This window comes from Equus quagga, chromosome 1, assembly GCF_021613505.1.
Source record: "Equus quagga isolate Etosha38 chromosome 1, UCLA_HA_Equagga_1.0, whole genome shotgun sequence".
Taxonomy (NCBI): Eukaryota; Metazoa; Chordata; class Mammalia; order Perissodactyla; family Equidae; genus Equus; species Equus quagga.
The window spans coordinates 50,731,187-50,754,909 of NC_060267.1; the positions used below are offsets into that span (position 1 = coordinate 50,731,187).

At 36.9% G+C, this 23,723-nt stretch overlaps 1 protein-coding gene across 1 annotated transcript in view; it reads left to right on the forward strand.

Moving 5' to 3' along the window:
* Window positions 1-23,723, forward strand: part of LOC124235413 (scavenger receptor cysteine-rich type 1 protein M160-like) — a 50,152-nt gene that overhangs the window by 19,055 nt on the left and 7,374 nt on the right. Inside the window, exons 5-14 of the mRNA XM_046653330.1 lie at window positions 46-366; window positions 2,593-2,913; window positions 6,193-6,513; window positions 10,549-10,869; window positions 14,720-15,040; window positions 18,237-18,551; window positions 18,655-18,969; window positions 19,333-19,425; window positions 19,504-19,818; window positions 20,446-20,763. Coding sequence (XP_046509286.1) covers window positions 46-366; window positions 2,593-2,913; window positions 6,193-6,513; window positions 10,549-10,869; window positions 14,720-15,040; window positions 18,237-18,551; window positions 18,655-18,969; window positions 19,333-19,425; window positions 19,504-19,818; window positions 20,446-20,763 — 2,961 coding nt within the window. The remainder of the gene's footprint in view (window positions 1-45; window positions 367-2,592; window positions 2,914-6,192; window positions 6,514-10,548; window positions 10,870-14,719; window positions 15,041-18,236; window positions 18,552-18,654; window positions 18,970-19,332; window positions 19,426-19,503; window positions 19,819-20,445; window positions 20,764-23,723) is intronic.

Sequence of the window (23,723 nt, forward strand, 5' to 3'; positions counted from 1 at the left end):
TGATCAAAACTTCACTTGAGATTTTTGTTTGTATCTCTGTTTCAGATGGTACTGATCTAGAACTGAGGCTTGTGGGTGGAAGTAACCGCTGTGCTGGGAGAGTAGAGTTGAAAGTACAAGGAAAGTGGGGAACCATATGCCACCATAACTGGAACAATGTTGCTGCTAACGTAGTATGCAAGCAGTTGGGGTGTGGAACAGCACTTCATTTCCCTGGCTTGCCTCATTTTGAATCAGGGTCTGGTACTATATGGCTTGATGATGTCTCCTGCTCTGGTAATGAATCTTTTCTTTGGGACTGCAGACATTCTGGAAGGGTACATTATAATTGTATTCATCAGAAGGATGTGGCTGTGATCTGCTCAGGTAAGACTCACATTTCTATGGTACGTCAGATAAAATATCTCTTTTGGAGAAACAGGAACAAGCCCTGAAGTTACAACCAATTGTGTATGTAGGAATTGACACTTTTCATTTTTCCTCAGGGGATGTTTCTATACCTTCTAGCATATTATATTGTAAATCTCCTATCTTGGGAATGAGGTTTATAATCTCTGACACCATTTTACTTAATTCTGATTGATGCAACAAAATATCCAATCTAGTCAAAATTATTATTAGTCTTCACAAATGCATGATTTATTAATATTCAGTAAAAGTTTTTAAATGTGTACTCTAATTACTTGGTATGTTCAGAGACACACAATATTTTTTTATAATGTCAAAATTAGGCTTATTTTAGCACTTCTTTTCACTAAAATAAACTATTTTCAAACAGTATCTAAAACTTTATGACGTCTTAATTACTTCATACTTTACACTAGTAAAGTTTTTGTCTGTAGCCATTCATTTTCTAGTTTTGAATTCTCATCTACAAGTAATTTTCGCCTTGTTGTTTACTTATAGCTTTGTATGGCCAGGGCTTGAAATATTCCCTAGTATTTATCTCACATCAGTGTTCTATGTTCAAAGATGTAAGAAAACCTGTCCACTCTCTTAGTAAAAGTAAATCTACACCTTCTAATATCCTTATGAAAGAAGAATCTCTAGATATAGAGTCAATTATTTTCCTCTGAAAGTCTCTTTTGTCATGATGGAAGGGGTTTCTTTAGTAAATTATTTTCTTTAGTAGCTGATGCTACTCCACTGGTCTGACACACAAGATGCCTTCATCTAATTTCCTGTAGAGTTTGAGATCAGGCCATAGATTTTAAATAGAGTTTTGCTTAAGTCTAGAAGTGCAGGGAAATGTGCACAGAGGAAAACACATATAGGCAGTGAGATTTATTGATTACTGTAGCTCTCCATTCCATCCTCAAAGGACATTTGAGAATGAGACTATATTTAGGAAGTCTTTTCACTTTATTTTTTCTTTTTACACTAGTTTGCTTGCAAGTTTTGTCTGGGGACCAACCACTTCCACCCTGCAAAAGAAGAGTTTCCCAAAATATAGTTAACTAATCCATCACTTATTACATAAATGGACAGACTAGAAAGGGAAAGAAAAACTTGGGGAAGAGAGGAGAGAGACATGAGAAGATGAGATGAAAGGAGAGAGGGAAGGAGAAGGAAAGAGAGAATTTCAATCATTTTGATTAAACATAAACTTTCTTACAATATTCAAAATTGAATGCACAGTAGTGCACTTCTGACATAATATCCCTAACTGTGAGAACATTTGCATTTCAAATTCTGGAATCTCTAGAATTGTGTGCTTCTGAAAGAGTAAGGGAAAGCCATAAAGGAAGTTATGTGAAAATAAAATTAGAAAAGAGTCCCAATAATGAGGACAGATGCACACTGCCAACCATGCGAAGATGGGTAACTACGTACGTTCGTCTTCTCCTCAGCCCCACAGTCATAGGGATTTTTTTACCAAACAGATATAGTTTGTAGCTTAGAATCTGTCGTTTGATAATTATGTGACTTTGTATAAATCAGCCTCTAAGCTGCCGGTTTCTCATATTGTAGACAGGACAACAACGTTAAGTAAAATACTGCAAGGAAAGTACCCAAAATGTGTCTGGAAATTAGGAAGGTCTGGTAACTACAACAAATATATTTTATAAAGGAAGTTTTGTTTCTTCATAGAAAACATAGTATGAGAAAGAATATGTTTCCCTTTAAATCCAAGAAAAAGTTTTTCCTAATGCTGCATTCGTTTTGTACTTTTTCCTCCTGAAGTTACTGAAATAGGATATTTCCCAACACTCTCTTCATTTTATTTTACTTAGTTAAAAATAATTAATCTAGTATTGTGAAAATTAATATAATTTATAATAAAATAGGATTCTAAGGCTTTCCATTGTGACACGTAGTTTCTTAAATTTTAGCCAAGGTTAAAGCAAGGTTCTCTTAGGTTTATGATTTCAATTTTCATGTCGAAGAGAGGATTGTTTCCAAAAAGGCAGACATACATTTTCATATTGAAGAATTTTTGTTAAAATTCTAGAAAAAATGCATTCTCATGTTTCATTTTTCTCAGCATATGAAAGATACATCTTATCTTCACACGGTGGGGCTAGGGGGTGAAGCAAGCTGATGATCCTGTCCCAAACACGACCGAGATATTTCTCTGCCATTTTGTTCTAGATGGAGCGGATTTGGACCTGCGATTGGTGGATGGAAGAAGCAATTGTTCAGGGAGAGTAGAGGTGAGAATCCATGGACAGTGGTGGACAATATGTGGCTATGACTGGAGTAACAAACAAGCCACTGTGGTTTGTAAACAGCTAGGATGTCCAACTGATATCACTGGCAGTCTCTATGCTAAACCCAGTAGTGAATCTAAGGAAATTTGGATAAACAGTATATCTTGTACTGGAAATGAATCAGCTCTCTGGGACTGCGTGTATGATGGAAAAGCAAAGCAAGCATGTGTCCGAAGATCAGATGCTGGCGTAATCTGTTCTGGTAAGGTTCAAAGATCACGAGAGTATACGATTTTGAATTCTCAGGTATAATTTGTTGGGAGGTGTAAACACTTGATATCTTGGAGGGAGGCTTTTTTGGATCTTACAAAATACGCTAACATGGGGCTGGTCCCATGGCCAAGTGGTTAAAGTTCCAAGCTCTCTAATACCACTGCCTAGGTTCACCGTTTCAGATCCTGGTGTGGACATACTCCACTCATCAGCCATGCTGTGGAGGCATCCTACAGACAAAGTAGAAGAAGATTGGCATAGACGTTAGCTCAGGGTTCATCTTTCTCCAGCAAAAGAAGAGGAGGATTGGCAATGGATGTTAGCTCAGGGTGAATCTTTCTCACACACACACACACAAAAGATACCCTAACATACCCTCAAACTGCAGGGAAAAATTTGTCTTATAGCTTTCTTCAGTGCTGTGTTACTTGCTTTTTATTCATGAGAAAACACTGATTAATCTTCATAACTCAAGCTTAGAAGAGATGAAATCTAGAAATATAATTTGAGTCTATGAGTGAATCCCACTCTAATATACTAACAAAAGATAGTTCCACGTCATCCTGCCTTTAACATACCTTGACTGACTGTATTTTTAAGTGCACATTGTAAAAAAGAGAGCTTTCATTGCCTCACCAATCTTCCCTGAAAACAAATGCAGGTGGTTTCCAAATGTATCCCTATATTTAATCTGTATCTCTAAAGCAATTAGGAAGTTCCTCCTAATATAAAGCTAAATTTTATTAATTCATAGTTTTCTTCAAAATGCAAAAAATTAAAAAGAATCTTTAAAATCCACTTGCAGTGCCACCATTTATGTAAAATTTTTTTACAATTTTGTTGTTTATGTTACAAGATCATGGATACATAACTATGTGTCTGTGTGTGTGACTCTTTTTGCTGAATAATATATCACAGATATATGCCACATGGCCATTATTAATCTATCATCATGTTAAAGGCTACTTAGTATTTTGCCTAAATGTACTGCAATTTATTAATTATTCCCATACTGTTAAGTTTTTAAAAGCTTTCAAGTTTTCACTATTCAAAATATTGCTATATTGGATATACTGAAAAATACATTTTTCACACTTTGATTATTTACTTTGCTAAGCACTTAAAAATGAGATTGTTATATAAAAGAGTATGCATCTTTTCAAAGTTTGGAATTATATTGACAAATCACCTTCCAGGAATTTCATTTTTTTCTCTTCTACTAAATCTCTCTTTTTTCTTTTTTTTAAAGATTTTATTTTTTTCCTTTTTCTCCCCAAAGCCCCCCGGTACATAGTTGTATATTCTTCGTTGTGGGTCCTTCTAGTTGTGGCATGTGGGACGCTGCCTCAGCGTGGTTTGATGAGCAGTGCCATGTCCACGCCCAGGATTCGAACCAACGAAACACTGGGCCACCCGCAGCGGAGCGTGTGAACTTAACCACTCGGCCACGGGGCCAGCCCCATAAATCTCTTTTTTCTACTATCCCACTTCATCCCACTAACACTGAATACTTTCATATTTTAAAATTACTGTCAGCATGATAAAAAATTAATAATAATATCAACTAACACTGTTGAACATCTACTTTGTGCTAGGCTTTGTTCTATTTGCTGTACATATATGGTTTCACGTAATCTTCATGTAATCCCAGGAGGCAGATACTATTCCAGCCTCTGTTTTACTGTGAGGGAATAGAGGTACTGAAAGTAACTCACCAAATGTTACTCAGCTACAAGGGCAGTGGGGACACTGGAATTCAAATATAGGCTGTTTGGCTCCAGAGTCAGTGCTCAAAACTGTTTTAACAACAAAGAAGAATTTTTCCCCAATTCTTCATTGGAAATTTATTTGTATTTGTTTGTGGATTGTCTTTTCTTGTTCTTTGGCCAATTATCTATTGTGTGATATGTCTTTGTCTTCATAATATGAAAACAGGGGCTCTATTTTAGAGTCTCTGCAAAATACATGATCCTCTCTTCTATTTTCAGAACCATGGTGTTCTAATTATTATAGCTTTCTATTGGTTAATGTGTATTGAGGCATATACCCCGTAATTATTCTTTTTTTTCATAAAATTCCCTTGCTATTCTTCCATATTTATTCTTCTAAATATGGGTTAAAATTGAAATTGGTTTTAGGTAATAAACATATGAATTGGCTTGATTTTGGAAGAAATTATATTATTACAACAGCTAGTTCTGCTATAGGAGAAGAGAATACATTATTTCATTTATGTGTTTCTCTTATTTGCCTCAGGAAATTAAAATTTTTTCTTTCCTTTGTTTCTATGAATTTTTATTTGGTATATATGGAGATTATATATTATATATTGTATGTATATATTGTATGAATATATTTAACTTACACTGAGAACATTCACTTCCATTATAATTCTCTTAGAAATAATTGGTGACATACTCAAACTTTATGGGCAAGAATGTCCATGGCAGCATAATTTACAAAAATGAAAATTGATCAATAACTTGAATAACCAAGAATTATGTATTAATTAAATAACTTAGAGAATCCCTGTGTGATGGGGTACCATGAAACCATTAAATATTGTATTTTAAAAATATATATACACCATGGTGAATAAAGTGGAAGATTATTATATATATACAATAGATTTGTCTTACTGAATATCCAGTAAAGGAATTGGAAAGCTTTGAGAATTTTTAAAGTGGTCTGCTATAACATGTTATATCTTTCCTACATAATAATAATAGCTGGTTAGAAAAATATTTCTTAAGTGCTTTGAACATTGGAAAAATCAAGATAAAAAGAAATTTATTTCATGAAAGGACATTTTCATGTACTCCCACCTCCTTTACTTTATAAAACATGGGTGGACAAACTAAAATGAAGAATATGAGGGGATGAGCCAACACTGAACTCCACTACAGAAACGTGCCAGAGTTTTAATCTCCTGAATACACCCATGCCTCAAAGAACCCCTACCCATGATTCCATGTTGCCTTCATTGTCCAAATCAGTCATTCTGGGAGGCTTTATAATGATCCCAGACTTAACTTCAGTAAATTTGTTTCTTTTGTTTCATCCTGTAGGGACATCCTCCGTCCAAAATTTAAATAAGAAATTATCACAAGAAAGAAAAACTGTCCATCAATACATATGCCTAATATATTATCTCCTAGCCTAAAGTCTCAGAGTGTTGAGTATATTAAATGAGGAAAATGCCACATTTAGTCTTCTGAAAGGGTCCTATCAATTTTATCTCAAACGTGCAGTTTTGTCTTTCTTGCAGATGAGGTGGATCTGGACCTGAGGCTTGTGGGTACAGATAATCACTGTCATGGGAGATTGGAGGTGAAATACCAAGGAGAGTGGGGGACTGTGTGCCATGACAAATGGAGCACAAAGAATACAGCTGTTGTGTGTAAACAATTGGGATGTGGAAATCCTGTCCATATATATGGTATGACCCATATTATGGAAGCATCAGGACCTATCTGGTTGGATGATGTTTCTTGTAGTGGAAATGAGTCAACTATCTGGGACTGTGAACACGCTGGATGGGGAAAGCATAACTGTGTACACAGAGAGGATGTGACTGTGACCTGCTCAGGTAAGATTCATTTTGTTTATTCTATCCTGACAAAAGGAATAGTATTCATAAGAATGGCACTTCATATGGTTGAGGCAGAATAGAAGGGGGGGGGGAATCCACAGACTTTATAACATGGGGTATATAGTTAGAAAACTCTCACTGTTAAATCAGAAAGTATTAGCAAAAGTCATTGTCTGAAGAGAGAAAATGCTATCTTCTACTCCCCTACCTCATTTATTGCTTTTTACTCCCCTTCATATTCTCAGTCTTGATTTTAAAACATCTGTTATCTGTAGCCTTGTAGTTTTCAAAGATTGTCTAACTAGGAATTTCCCAATAGCACTAAAAGAAGGAAAGAGGAATTTGAAGTACATTTGAATCAAAAAAATGAAAATATTTCATAGGGATAATACAGGGCTAAGAGATATTACAGATGGTTCCCGCCTTACAATGGTTCAGCTTATGATTTTTTGACTTTACAGTGGTGCAAAAGTGATGCATTCAGTAGAAACCATACTTCAAATTTCAAATGTTGATCTTTTCCCTGGCTAGCAATGTGCGGTACAATACTCTCTTGTGATGCTGGGCAGTAGCAGCAAGCCACAGCTCCCAGGCAGCCACGTGATCACAAGGGTAAACAACCAATACACTTACAACCAATCTGTACCCAGGCAACCATTCTGTTTTTCACTTTCAGTACGGTAGTCAGTAAATTATGTGAGATATTCAAGACTTTATTATAAGATAGGCTTTGTGTTAGATGATTTTTAGCAACTATAGGCTAATGTAAGTGTTCTGAGTACGTTTAAGGTAGTAGGCTAAGCTACGATGTTAGGTAGGTTAGATGTATTAAATGCATTTTCAATTTACAATATTTTCAACTTAAAATGGGTTTATTGGGATGAAACCCCATCACAAGTCAGGGAAGATCTGTATAGTATTTGATAAAAGGTAAATATTTAGATTTTCTTTTAGAAAATATTATTAGACCCTGAATATTTATAACTTATTGTGAAATAGTTGGATTAGTGACAATAGATATACAAGAGCCTTATTCAAATAATTAAGAAAATTATTTTTAATTGGATAAATTATTAAATAATTAAGAAATGTCATAGAAACACATTCATCTGAATTTTAAGTAATATCAAACATATGTAGTGATTTTCCTCCTACCTCTGTATATACGCTTGTGGTTAGTAGTATTCCTGTTAGACTCAACAAGGACCCCTGAACAGAGTGGAGAACACCCTGGACTTATTGGGCAGTGAGAAAATAATGCTTAAAACTCATTCAGATGCATGGATCATCAAGTACAGATCATCTTCAACTTACATTGGGGTTACATCGCATCATAAATTGTAAGTATCATAAATAAAAAATGCATTTAATACACCTAACCTACTGAACATCACAGCTTAGCCTCGCTTAATCATGGCTAGAACACTTACATTAGCTTACAGTTGGGCAAAATAATCTAACACAAAGCCTATAATAAAGTGTTGAATATCTCAGGTAATTTATTGACTAATGTACAGAAAGTGAACCTAATGCAGTATTAGGAAAATATTGTATGGCTAGAACCACATAGGATGAATTAAAAGGTGCTGCAGTTGCATTGGGAAACGTCAGGGTGAGAGGAATTGTAATGGGCAAGTCTTCCTCAGAAAAGTCATGTTCAAAATGCCACTTGAAGATAAGGAGAGTTGATATATTCCTGATGTAGGACAGTGGAGGTGCACTGTTGGCCTTGCCAGCTGAAAGCAAACTGCTTCTGGTGGTCTTTTTTAAAAGATATTGAGGAAAAAAAGCATTTGTCAGATCAATAACTGCATAACAATTATCAGAGGATGTATCAATTTGCTCAAGCAATAAAATCATATCTGAAAAAGCAGCTGCAATTGGAGTCACCATTTGGTTAAGCTTATGATAATCCATTGTCTTTCTCCAAGACTCACATGTTTTCTGCGCAGACCAAATAGGTGAGTTGAATGGGGATATGTTAGGAATCACAACTCCTGCATCCTTCAAGTCCTTGACGGTAGCACTAAACTCTGCTATCATTCCAGGAAAGTGGTATGGATTTTGGTTTACTAATTTCCTAGGTGGAGGCAGTTCTAGTGGCTTCCACTTGGCCTTTTACACCATAATAGCCCTCACTCTACAAGTCAGGGAGCCAATGTGAGAATTCTTCCAGTTGCTAAGTATGTATGTTCTAATTATGCATAATTCATAGTTAGAATTAACGAATTCCAATTAGCTATGGATCTGGGGAAACAACCACAGAATGAGTTAGGGAACCCAGTGGGCCCACCGTGAGGCAGACCTGTACTAAAACCCCATTGATCACTTGACCTCCATAAACCCCTACACTGGGTGGTGGACCGACAGATGTTTTGGGTCTCCTGGAATTAATGTCAGTTCAGAGTGAGTGTCCAATGGTTCTTAAAAGGTCTGATTATTTTCTTTTCCCAAATGCACAGTCACCTTGGTAAAAGATTGTAGGTCACTCTGGGAAATGTTGGGAGAAAATTTAACAGTATAAATATTTGGCACTGTGACTGGGTCCATCCTCAAGGTGATCTGGCCTCCCTTCCTTCATGGGATTCTGGGTGTGTAAACTGACTCAAGTCTGGGAATCAATTGAGGGACCATGAGTCTCTGTTCCTATGATTCAAGTTAGATTTATATTTGCTTGACCTAGAACTCTTCTACTTATGCAGATCAAGAAGTTAATAGACTGCCTGCCTATTTCACTTCTATAAACACCATTATCAACTAGCTGATGCCATAGGTCTCTGCAAATCAGACTATTTTGATTACTGCTTTGAATGTACTATCTATTATGGTAACCACACCCACCTTGCCTTTGACAGTTAAGCGCCCATCTCTTGTCCTCACCACCTTGGAATTCAGTTATCCCCACTGTATTTAAGAATCCGAACTCAGTGGCAGCAGTTTCCATTGTAATTTCTTTCTGACCTGTATGAAGAGCAGCTACAAATCTCTTCAAGAATGATGGGCTCCTCTCACAAATTTATTTCTCATAGTCATGGTAAAAGGTGTGTTCTCTGGACCCTCCCAGGGTGGATGAGTAGATCTTACATGATAAATCCACTCTAACATTCCAAGCTACCTAAGCCTTTGGATTCTTCCTCTACCATATACAGAGGCAGTTCTGGCATTTTAACTTCATTTAATGTAGGCCATCTTTTGGTCAATGTTTCAGCCAACCAATCAAACTATTAGAGCCCTTTCCAACCACCTGAGCTGCTTCATTAAATCTAGAATATCTGCTTAGTGGGCCTATATCAATAAATTCAGCCGAATTCAATTTTAATTTCCTTCCGCTGTTATCTCACACCCTTAATATGCATTTCCACACATATTCCCCAGATTTATGACCATATAAATTTGAAAAATCATGTTTTTTCTGTGCACTCTTCCACATGAGTCACATTTTGTACCTCACTTTGGGACCTACTGGGTCTTGAGTCTAGTTGTAGTTCTAGAAATAAAGAAGGGTAGTGGGGGTGGGGCCTGAGGAGGATCAGGAGGGTCATGCAAAGCAACTACCTCGGGGAGGAGGTTATATATATATGAGAGACAGAGAGAGAGAGAGAGAAGGAAAGGGAGAGGGAGAGAGAGGGAGAGAGAGGGAGAGATTGACGGAGTGAGAGAGAGACTGAGGGAAAGAGAGACTTTAAGGAATTACGGGGTTCAAATCCAAAATCTGTAGGGTAGGCCAGCAGACTGGAAAGCCCAGAAAGAGTTGATCTTGCAGATTTGAGCCCAAAGACAGTCTAGAGATATTCATTCATTCTTTTCTCTTAAAGTCTTCAACTAATTAGATGAGGCCAACCCACCTCATGGAGGATAATCTGCTATACTCAAAGTTTGCTGAGTTAAATGTTATTTACATCTAAAATTAGCTTCACAGCAACATCTGGACTGGTGTTTGACCAAACAACTCAGTTCCGTAACCTAGCCAACTTGACACATAATATTAACCATCACACCCACTAACTACTTGCTTCACTGTTTTTGATGTAGATAATACAAAGTGGAGCCTGAGGCTGATAGATGGCAACAGCCGCTGCTCAGGAAGACTGGAGGTGTACTTTCAAGGACAGTGGGGCACAGTATGTGATGACAATTGGAGCAGTAATGCTGCTGCTGTGGTGTGTGACCAGCTGGATTGTCCATCTTCTATTATTGGCATGGGTCTTGGAAATGCTTCTGTAGGATCTGGAAAAATTTGGCTTGATGATGTTTTCTGTGATGGGGATGAGGCACAACTCTGGGCATGCAGCCACAGTGGGTGGGGAAATCATGACTGCAGTCACAGTGAAGATGTTGGAGTGACCTGTTCTGGTAAGACACCCAAACCAGGATTTCCTATAAAAGTGCCTGGGCTCCCTAACACACTCTTTTTTTCCCCTTGAATGGGTACCTGTATTGCAGAGTACTCATTTCTCACTTTTGCAAACTACTGATACCTCATATCCTCATTCAGATTTTTAATGCCTCTTTCTATAGTACCAAACCCTCAGGAAATGAAACCTTATGTTCTAATATTTGCCAAGATTTTCCCAAGGTTAGCTTCCCCAAACACTAGTGTTACAAAGGATTCTACAAAAAGAAATTATCCATAGTCAGATTAGTTTAGGAAAAAATAATAAAAATTCAGTCATTAAGACACTTAAACACTTGTGGTAAAACATCCACATACTTGAAAATTCTTTCCCATGATTACCCAAATAGGCATTCTTACCTGAAAGATTTATTTATGTAAAATTTATACCAATAGCATTAAAGCAAGTGAACCTCATCTAAAAGTCTGGGCTTATGGTTTATATTTCAAAAATGTCAAGAATTCCCCTTCAGACTCCTTCTCCAAGGCCAAAGTTTTAATTAGACAACTTTCAAATGGTCCAAAGAAAAATTTCATGTATACCTATGCAGGTAGTACAATTTCAGAAGAGTTGAATTCCCTTACTTTTTATATACTGTTTTATTAGTCTTGGAGTTTCCTTATGTTCAGTGAATCCCAACATCTTTATCTTTTACTCTATATGTTCCTTTCTGAGATAAATGAGTAAGACATTGAATTGTGTTTTAAAGAATCATTAAACTCCAATATAAATCTGAAATTTACCTCTTAAACTTTGACCATTCTATTCTGCCTTTCAATTTAGGTAGATCTACAGTTACAATTTACAAATAATTACAATCCTTCCTCAGAGGAGCTATTCTTCCAACTTGAATTTTTCACATGTCTTCTGGAAGCTTGTTCTGCCACTGAAACAACCTCTTTTAAGGGGAAATTTTGCTTCCCATGCCATGAATATCAATATGTTTTCCTTTTTTAATTTTTATTTTATTTTTTTAATTGACATAACATTGGTTTATAACATTGTATAGATTTCAGGTATACATCATTTTGACTTCAGTATATACTGCATCCTGTTGACCACCAAAAGTCTAGTTTCCATCTGTCATTGTACAGATGTCCCCTTTTTCCCCTTCACCCTTTCCCTACCACCTCTCCCCTCTGGTAACTACCAATCTGTTCTCTGTACCCATGCGTTTTGTTGTTTTTTGTTTATCTTCCATGTATGAGTGAAATCATGTGGTATTTTTCTTTCTCTGTCTAACTTAGCATAATACCCTCAAGGTCCATGTTGTCACAAACGGCAGGGTTTCATCTTTTTTATGGCCAAGTAGTGTTCCATTGTATATACATACCACATCTTCTTTATCCGTTCATCCATCAACGGGCACAAAGGTTGTTTGCATGTCTGGCTATTGTGCATAATGCCACAACATATCTTTCAATAAAAGAATTCAGGTTCCCTGAACATGAGATCCAACTCTAGTCCCTAGAAACTATCCACATTTTTTTTTCCTGTGCTTGTATCTATTATGGTAAACTTCAGACTCCTTTAGAGGGAGATGTTATTGTTTGTTTATATTAAAGATGTGTAATTCAGGAAAACCTACATGTCAATGTGATGTTACCTTCTCATGCTGAACCATCTACTACAACTGATTTTCTACCTAAGCCTGTCTCACAGTGAATATATGTTGCTACCCAGCAGTGAAATATGTTTTTCCCTATATTTAGAGTACTTTCTTAGGGCAAAAAATTTTTATCTGCTTCTAGACCACCTTTTCAGGTAATCTCAATCTTCTTAGAGATTCCTGCAAGACATATAGATACTCCCCAAAAGCATAGCTCTGTAAATATCAGTACCTAAAATAAGTCCCATTTGTAAAAATGTCTTTTTGCTATTATGGAAAAGTTGAAAATAACTGCTCTACCAACCTCAAATGATTACACTTTCAAAACCTCTGCTAACTATGAAAAGACCTTAACCCTTGCTTCACAAACACTGTCACTGAGCCCCAATAACACAGAGAAACATATAGGCTTAAAATGGAAATACACTGCAATTTTATTTCTCTATTTAATGGGAGTTTTACTTAGAGAATCATTCCATATCCACTCAAACATAATTATGTCAAAATAACTAATATAGTAAAATCTTACTCAGCAGTGTTATAAGCATCAGGCAATGGGGCTGGCGTGAAAGGAAAGGGCAGACATTGCAAGGTCCTCTGGAGCATATTAATTATGTTGTTCCTCTCCTCAAGGCCAATCGGCAGTAATTTGGTCACACTAATAGAACTGATTTTCTGACATGTCAGATCTTTCAATATTAGTAAGTTAGATCTATTAATATAATTTAATAAATAAAGTAGAAAATACGGAGTATGAATTCACATAGATATCACATATTTATTAATATTAATTTTATTTTTTAATTAAAAATAAGATAAAATAAGTTGACATCATCCACTATTCATTAAAAATTAAAGCATGAATTAGATAAAGAAGTATTGCATGCTTAGTATAATTAAATATATTACTTTCACATCAGTAGGCAATATTATTTGTTTCACAAACTATACCACAGCACACCAAAAACTACTAACATGCCCTAAAAGAGATAAATCAGCTTTGCTAGAACAGGTCTCATTCCATTTCACATCGATACTTGTGAGACTTGCCTTCAAAAGCTGACTGTTTTGGGCCAGCCCGGTAGCATAGTGGTTAAGTTTGTGCACTCTGCTTCAGTGGCCCAGATTTCGCTGGCCAGGATCCCAGGTGCAGACCTACACACCACTTATCAAGCCGTGCTGTGCCAGGCATCCCACATATAAAATAGAGGAAGATGGGCACAAATGTTAGCTCAGGGCCAGTCTTCTTCAGCAAAAAGAGGAAAATTGGCGGCAGATGTTAATTCTTCAAAAAATCACATACAGTAAATTTCATGTTTTCTTTTCGTAGAGGCCAATGTCTTTTTAAGATTATTTTCATCTAGCATCTCTAACAGATTTAAGTTTATTCTAGCTTTTCCTGGATTTTGTAATATCACAGATGTGTGCATTTCTTCTTTGATTCCACATATATTATATCACCTTTCCTTAATATTCTCCTGAGTCTCTAGCAGATAACATGTAGTTATTCAAAATTAAGACAAAAATTAAGACCATTAAGTAACGTTATTTCTTCTATTTTTTTAAAGTTAATTTTTATTGAGTTTATGATAGCTTACAATCTTGTGAAATTTCAGTTGTACATTATTTTTTGTCAGTCGTGTTGTAGGTGTAATGTTACTTTTATCCAAAGTCTCTGTTCAGATTTTGTAGGCAAAGTGATATCCCTTCTTTTCTCTTTTTTTTGAGGAAGATTAGCTCTGCGCTAACTACTGCCAATCCTCCTCTTTTTGCTGAGGAAGCCTGGCCCTGAGCTAACATCCATGCCCATCTTCCTCCACTTTATATGCAGGATGCCTACCACAGCATGGCGTGCCAAGCAGTGCCATGTCCACACCCGGGATCCGAACCAGTGAACCCTGGGCCACCGAGAAGCAGAACGTGAGCACTTAACCGCTGCACCACTGGGCCAGCCCCACTTCTTTACAAACCAGAAATTTTCATGAGTTTGGAGCATACCTGAGTGATACATTTTTTTAAATCCAATAAAAAGGAAACATGAACTTTGAAGGAAAACATAAAATAAAGTTATTAAACACACTAGAGAAGTCAGGACCTGGACAATCTCTCAGCTTTTGATCACTGGTTTATGAGTGGGAAAGAATCTTAAATGTCTTATGTGGTACACTTCTCTAAAATCACTCTGGTGTTTTGATTACAGATGAATCAGATATGGAACTGAGGCTTGTGGGTGGAGGCAGCAGATGTGCTGGTAGAGTCGAGGTGGAAGTCCAGGGTGCCATGGCAACTGTGTGTGCTACCCGCTGGGGAATGAACATTGCTGCAGTTGTTTGCAGGCAACTCGGGTGTGGCTCTGTACTCAGTATCTCCAGAGAGTTTCATTTCACTGGGAGAACATCACACATCTTACTATCTACATCTGGCTGCACTGGAAATGAAGCCTCTCTCTGGGAGTGTGCCCATTGGAAGTGGATACAGACTACATGTCTTTCTCATACAGAAGCTAGTGTGATCTGCTCAGGTAATTTCTGGGCAAAGAAAAATACATTTATTCAACTATTTATTCTTTCATGTATTTAATCAATATTTATGGAGTGGCTATTTAACAATACTAGGTCAAAAGTAGATGAGCTAAATAAAAGTAGCTCTATTCTCTTATATAGAAAAGAAGACGATAGGTGTATAATGAAAATATATAATGAAATAATGATTGATTTAAAGTTGTATGAAGCAGAAGTACAAGATGAAATGAGAAGGCATAATTAGAAGATATTACCTATTTGCAGAGTCAAAGAATATTTCTGTGATGATATTTAAGAAAGGACCTAAAGTATGAGTATGACTTAATCAAGTAAAAAAGTGTTAGGAAGATCATGGAAAAATATAGATAGTATTTTATTCAAGTACCAAAGGTGGAATGAGCTTGTCTGATTCCAGGAACCAAAATATGGCTGAAGGAAAAGCGTTAGACCTAAGTGAATGAACAAGGGGAAGAGGTTCCAGTAAAGCCTTGAGATGTAGGCAAGGGCAAGATTATTTATGGAGTAGAGATTTTGGTACTTTATTCTAAAGTGAAAGGGAAACCATTGAAGGGCGTAAGCATGAGAAGATACATTTTAAAGAGAAAAGTCTGTAGTGTGTGTGTGTGTGTGTTTGTGTGTGTGTGGAGGTGGTAGGGGGCTATAGGATGCAGGACGTCAAGTTGTTTGATGATTCTAATGAAAGCATGAAGTTCTGAGTAGGATATTCGTTGTGGGTCTGTTGAAAAGTTAACGGATCCAAGAAACATTAGTTGCTGGAACAAAAAGAACTTGATAATTCATTGAATGTAGGAGTTTGGATAAAGAAGACTCAAAGATTGCTCCAAGATTTCTGGACTAAGCAAACAGATATACTGCAGCTGTGTCATCTAAAAAGAATATCCTGGTAGAGGAGAAAGTTGGAGAGTGTGGAATGATGAATTTAGTTTTGTAAATGTTGAGTTTGTGGTATTTGTAAAACAGTCAAATAAAGGGGGTGGCAGGAACATGGATATAAGAGTTAGGTGATCAGAAGACTTTTCTTGGATAGAGAGATAAATACTAGGATGTGGATGTTAACTAAAACCTAGGGATAAAATGTAAACTAGGAGTAAAATAAATAGACCCAAGAAAAAAGAGTTCTTATCCCTGAGGAATAACAATATTAAATGGTTTATCAACTTCAAAGAAGCTGGAGAAGGATACTGAGGAATCGTGGTCAGAGAATGTCATGTCACTGAAATCAACGGAAGAGGACATTTCAAAAAAGAAGGCATTATCAGCTCTGTCAAAAGTTATTGAGAGGTTAATATAGATGAAACTGAATATTTTCCACAAAGTTTAGTAAACTTAACGAAAGCAATCTTGTTGCATTGAAAAAAAAAGATAGTTTCAAGTTGAACAGTTGATGGGAATTAGGATGTTGGGAAGACAATTATAGACTATTTTTCAAAGAGACAAATTTTAAGGGGAAGAGATAGCTAAGGCGATGACTAAAAAGGAATATAGGTCCAGGGAAATTGCTTAATTTTTTCTTTGATAGAAGAGTTGAGAGTAGCGTCGTTCAATAGAACTTTCTGTGATAGAGTAAAATATATACAATTAGCGGATGTTAAGGGCTATACAAAAAGAAAATAAAACAAGAAAAATGGGATTCAGATTGTGTATGGGACACAATATAATTCAAATAGGATGTCTGTGATAGGCCTTATTCAAAAGGTGAAACTTGAACAAAATTGAAGGAGGCAAGAGAGTTAGTAATGCGCATATATGCGGAAGAAAAATACAGGTAGAGGAAACAGCCAGTTCAAACGCCTTATGACAAGATTATGCCTGACATGTTTGAGGAACAGTAAGGAGTCCAGTGTGGGTTGAAGAGCAAGAAGTAGAACAGTTGGACATGGCATCAAAAGAGGTAAGTGGGGACTGGCCCGTGGCTGAGTGGTTAAGTTCACCCACTCTGCTTTGGTGGCCAGGGGTTTGGCCGGTTCGGATCCCGGGCACGGACCTGGCACTGCTCATCAGGCCATGCTGAGGCGGTGTCCCACATAGCACAACTAGAAGGACCCACAACTAGAATATACAACTATGTACTGGGGGGCTTTGGGGAGAAGGGGAGGGGGAAAAATGAAGACGATTGGCAACAGTTGTTAGCTCAGGTGCCAATCTTTTAAAAGAAAAAAAGAGGTAATTGGATGAGGCAGGTTATTTGGGAATAAGTAGGTCAAGAATTTAGGTTTTTACTCTGAGTGAAACATGGAGCCATTGGAGGAGCAAAAACCTGATAATGTCTGATTTCTAATTTTAAATGACCTCTCTGGCTTTTTAATTAAGAATAAACTATAGAGGATCAATGATGGAAATAGGGAATTCATAGGAGTCTACTGCAGTAATCCAGGCAAGAGATAATGGTGGCCCAGTCCAGGTGTTAGCAATGGAAGGGTGATAAATGTTGGGATTATTAACATAGTTTGATCTTCAGAAAACAAAATTTCCTAAAAGGTGGAATATACGATGTAATAGGAGTGAAGAATTACTCCAATATTTTTTAATATCTGGAGTGATGGATTTCCATCAACTGAAATATGGAAGACTGCAGTCTTAGAAGATGCTTGAAAGGACAGTCAAGAATTCAGTTTGAGATGTCTGTAAGAAATCCAGTTGGAAATGCTAGGTAGCAGTTGGATAAATGAGTCAGGAGTTTGGAAAAAATATCTGGATTGGAAGCAGATATCATAGATTATTAATACAAGTAGTTATGCTACAAACGATGGGGTCATAAAAACAAGGCAATATTTTTGTTTGTTTTTAGATTACTAAAATGTGTTTCTCGGATCTAACCTTCTATTTTTAGATTACATCCTCACCTTCCTAAAAGGATTACAAAATCTTAATATCTCTTGTTTAATGCTGAAGTTTACCCAGTCAGTACTTTTTAATGTAAACTAGTTGTGCCATTCACTTCCTTCAGAGGAGTTCTAATCCTGGATTTGTGTGTTACCAAGATATAGAGAGTAAACAGATAATCTGGATCTTAGGAACCAAGTCTAAATTACATAACATCATTCTCTGATCCCCTGCAAATGGAGTGTTCTAATGATCAATGGAGAAAAAGTGCCCTGGAGTTAGATATGGAGATTAGAGGACAGGGATAGAATTGGAGACTATAAAAACTAACCTCTGAAATATTCTTTGTAGTCCACAGGCAGCCCAGGCTGGTTGGAACTGATATTTCCTGTTCTGGACGTGTTGAAGTGAAACATGGAGACACGTGGGGTTCTGTCTGTGATTCTGACTTCTCTCTCCATGCTGCCAATGTGCTGTGCAGAGAATTAAATTGTGGAGAGGCCAGATCTCTTTCTGTGGGAGCTCACTTTGGAAATGGGAATGGTCCAATTTGGGCTGAAAAGTTCGAGTGTGAAGGGAATGAAACTCACCTTGCATTGTGCCCCACTGTGCCCCATCCAGAAGAGACTTGTAACCACAGCAGAGAAGTTGGAATTGTCTGTTCTCGTAAGCTATCTAATGAGCTTAATTGGCTGGGGCTGGAGATGGAGAATGTGGGGCTGGAGTTGAAAAGTCATGGCCTCTTCTCTAAGGCTTTATCTCCTCTTAGGCTATACAGACGCCCGACTTGTGAATGGCAAATCCCAATGTGAGGGGCAAGTGGAGATCAAGGTGCTTGGATATTGGGGCTCCCTCTGTGACAGTTACTGGGACCTGGAAGATGCCAATGTCCTATGCAGTCAACTCAGCTGTGGGGTTGCTCTCTCAACCACAAAAGGAAAATATATTGGAGAAGGAAGTGGTCGTGTTTGGGGACACAGATTTCATTGCTTAGGGAATGAGTCCCTTCTGGATAATTGTCAGATGACAGTCCTTGGAGCACCTCTCTGTGCCCATGAAAATGTCATCTCTGTGACCTGCTCAGGTAAGGGAACAGTGCTCCTGGTCACCTACTGGCAATATAGCCCAGAAGTACTGGAGGAGGTAAGGGATTAAAGGAAAGATAGATAAGAAAATGGGGCCGGGGTGGGGAGTGGGGGTAGGATAGGCATGACAGTCAAAAAGTAACATGTAATGAATAATGATGACTGGGGATGCTCCTAGGGCAAAGGTAACTCACCTCTCCATTTGGGGTTTGCAAGTAGACATTAATAAAGACAATTTTTATTGATCACAAGAGTTTGAAGAGTCCTTACCATGATTGCTTATTCTACTTTGTCAGAGAACTGTTCAATCTTTTTTATGTATTTTGACCTTACTTTTGCCCCATTTCCTACACCCCCACCAGGAAACCAGACCCAGCCATTGTTTCCATGCTCTGCAAGTTTATCTGACTTATCTATGTCTGTAGTCCCAGAAGGTAGTGATTTCATCTGCTCAGGTAAGTAAATCACAGTGCCAGGAAGTGCTTTGCAACTCTAAAAAAATGTCACCTATTAACTGGACTTTCACCTCTTAGAGGACAAACTGCTCCGCCTGGTGGACGGGGGTGGTCGCTGTGCCGGCAGAGTGGAGATCTTTCACCAGGGCTCCTGGGGCACCATCTGTGATGATAACTGGGACCTGAGTGATGCCCACGTGGTGTGCAGACAGTTGGGCTGTGGAGTAGCCATTAATGCTACCAAATCTGCTCACTTTGGGGCTGGATCAGGGCCTATCTGGCTGGACGACCTGAACTGCACAGGAAAGGAGTCCCACGTGTGGAAGTGCCCTTCCCGGGGCTGGGGGCAGCAGGACTGCAGGCACAAGGAGGACGCAGGGGTCATCTGCTCAGGTCTGTGCTGCAACCTTCACACCCTCCCCTATACACACGCGCACATACACACCCCCACATGGCACAACGGTAAAGTATAGTGAAAATGTACTGATCTGAGAATTGATTTTAATCCTGTTCTTACACTGATTTCTTAATACCCTGCCAAAATATTTCATTTGTTTGAGTGTCCTTTCATAATTTAGGAAATAGAGGGTTGATCTTAGAATCAGGGAAAGTTAGACCCCAAGAAAGGGACCTTACATTCTATCCACTCTGGTGTTAAGAAGCCAAAAGACCTTGAGTAATTTGCCCCAAAACACATTCCAGTAAGTAGCAGAAATGAGATTAACCTGATTATTTTCTGACTCTAATTTATGTGAGAGAGTAGAAGGAAGAGAGATACATTTTAATTTGATACAAGTTTAAAGCTCAAATACCATCCTTGGGAAATCCATATTAACCCTGAAATCACCCGAGATCCTTAGTTTCCCCTGGAGACATTCTGTTAATATGTTAGTATCGTTTATGAAATTGTATTATGAGCCCTAAAAAACTATTTCCAGGAAAAAAAAATGGATCCTAGGGAGGAATACTTTTGAAACTCTAAAGGAAATAATTAACTCTAGATTCTCTATTTCTCTCCAGAATTCACAGCTTTGAGGCTCTACAGTGAAACTGAAAGGGACACCTGTGCTGGGAGGTTGGAGGTCTTCTACAATGGGACCTGGGGCGGCGTGGGCAGGAGAATCACTGCCGTCACAGCGGGGATCGTATGCCGGCAGCTGGGCTGTGCAGAGAATGGAGTTGTCAGCCCGTCCCCTTCATATAAGACAGGCTCTGGCTTCATATGGGTAGATGACATTCAGTGTCCTAAAATGCATATCTCCATATGGCAGTGCCCATCTGCCCCCTGGGAGAAGAGAATATCTAGCCCAGCAGAAGAGGCCTGGATCACATGTGAAGGTGGGTATCCTTCTGAACACTGGCTGCCATCTGAGGCCCTGTGAAATATAATTTGCCACTAACAAATATCTAATCTTTCAGTTCAGGAGCACATGGCAAACTCACGAAAAGTACATGACAATAAATGCTGATTTATCACTTCTGTCCCACAGTGCAACTTCGTTACTCTGGTTTGGTATTTTACAGTTTGTTCGGTTTTTGTAGTGTGTATTGTCTTGTTTGCTTCCTTTAAGGCCCCTGTGAGCAGATGGGTGAAAATCATATAAAATTGTGGTGGTGTAGAAACTGAAAAATATAATATGTCTTCTTATTATAAATATATTTCTTAAATTAAAATGTTATATTAAATATACTATAAATAAAATATAATTTGTCTTAGAAATTCTAGACATCTTAGAACTTTTGGGAAGTATGTAAATTAATTGGGGAGATTAAAATGTTCCATTGTTTCCTGCAGAAATTTCCAGTATGAAAAGTTGATAATTTGTACATTTATAATTAGCTTTATTCAATTAAAATTTAATGTTTATTATAGAAATTTAGACATTTTTAAAATTACAAGTAATAAAATGCATTCCACATTTAATCCTACCATCAAAAATAACTATCACTGGGGGCTGGCCGGTGGTGTAGTGGTTGGGTTCGCACGCTCCACTTCGTGGCCTGGGGTGGCAGGTGCGGACATTGGCACCGTTTATCAAGCCATGCTGTGGCAGGCATCCCACATATAAAGTACAGGAAGACAGGTATGGATGTTAGCTCAGGGCCAATCTTCCTCAGCAAGGAGAGAAGGATGGGCAGCAGATGTTAGCTCAGGGCTAATCTTCCTCAAAAAATAAAAATAAATAACTTTCTCTAATATTCACAAGTATTGACTACTGGGCTTCCTTTCGTACAAAACTCTAATTGTGATTATGATTGCATATAGGAAATTTAGATATACTATTTATAATCTTTATAATATAATTTGTGTATATTTTATATAGTATAGTATATATACATGTAATGTATAGTATTACACTATATTTATTTAGATATATATTATATACATTTTGATTTTTGTATCCTTTTTTATATAAAATTATGCTGTGAATATATTCTAATTTCAATAAGTGGTCCTCAAATGCCATAAAATATTAAATAATCATGTCTTTATTGGTATTAAGACTATTTCCCAGTGTGAAACCAGTATAAATAACACCATTGCAAACGTTCTTATCCATTTTGGTGAATCTCTGATTATACTTGAAAACTGTATGTCTAATCTTGTAATGAAAGGGTACAGGCAATGAACATTTTCAAGATTCTTTATACATACTAGCTAATTGCCCCTACAGAAAACTTGTGTATTAATTTCCATTCTTATGATCAGTATACGAGAGAATCAATTTCCTCTTACCCTCCAACCAATGTTATACACAGAGAGAAACACACAGAGATGTACGCACGCTTTCCCAAATTTAAATTTCACCTATCTCAACATAATTTGAATGGATTTTATTAGTAATGATACAGACATTTTTCATGAATATTTTCCATTTTGGGTTCATATTTTTAAATTTCTTGCTTCTTTTTACTATTTGACTTTTATCATAACATAAAATCTCTCTCAAAACAAAAAAAAATTGAAAATACAGCAATCATGAAAGACACAAATAGCTATAATCTCATTGTTAACTGATGATATATTAGCTGATTTTACATTCTTGTGTACAGTACATTTGCATATATTTTGGTACAAGCAAAGTTATACTATGTATATTTCTGTCTCTTGCTCTTCTGATTCAGCAACATTTTTTCATGTTAAAGCATACTTCTTTACAGTATGATATACTCTGATTCAGTGCACCAAACACCTGTTGATGGACATTTGGAGAATTCAAGTTATTTTTCCATTTTAAATAACACCACATAAAAAAATCTTTAAACATATAGAAAATCATTTTTAAGCATACTTCTTAATATTTTCTAAGAAAAATCAACTTACCTATTGAATCATCAATTGCATTAAGTAAAATTTTGGATTTCAACCATCTTAACTTTTAATTTGCGAATATTTTACTTAGAAATTTTGCACCTGTAAAAGATACTGTGCCATAGTGTTCCTTTAGCACTCTTTTTATATTTGCTGATTTTAGGGTTGTGGATTTGTTGCCCCATAAAATTCATTAGAACAAATTCTACCTTTTATGGTCTTTAATAGTATATTGACCATAATAATTGTTTTAATATTTCAAAGTGAATATCTGCTACTGCTTTGGATACCAGTTTATTAATATCTAAGAGAATACCAAATATTATTGGATTATCTTAGTTTTCTTGGTCTATTTTGTGAAAAGATTAAGGAAGATAGGATTATAAACCATACTTTGAATTTATGATGATATAGGCCACTTGGTGATGCACTGGGTATTGGTGGAAGGTAAAAGGTAGTCTAGAAGGGTTTATTAATAAATAGGAAATTTTAAAAAATGAAGTCAAAAATAAACGAAATTCTTTCAAGAAGTTTTGCTGTAAGGCAGAAAACAGATAAAATGGTAGCTGGAGAAGGGTCCTTATGACCAGAGGAAAGGAAATTTTTTAAAAAGCACATGTGAAAACTATCAAGTTAATGTGCTTAGGGATGTAGAGTTCAGGTCAAAACCCCTCTGGTAGAAGCCAGATTACCTAAAAGCTAATTATCTTTTATAACTGTGGCTTTTCCCAAAATATTAAGTGAAGTAAAATCCTGAGACTCCCCCTCTTGATCTTCATGTAGTTGGTGGGCATTGATAAGGAAAGGTTTAGATGTTAAAGAACATTAACAAAGTAATGAAGAATGAGAAATAAAGTTAACTAAAAAGAATGGTAAGACCATTTAAAAATATTGAAGGTTTAGCATAATTTTTAACAATAATTTTATAACGACACCAGTTATGATTATCTGCAATTGTAGAGGACTAAGAAATTTTCTTCTATTC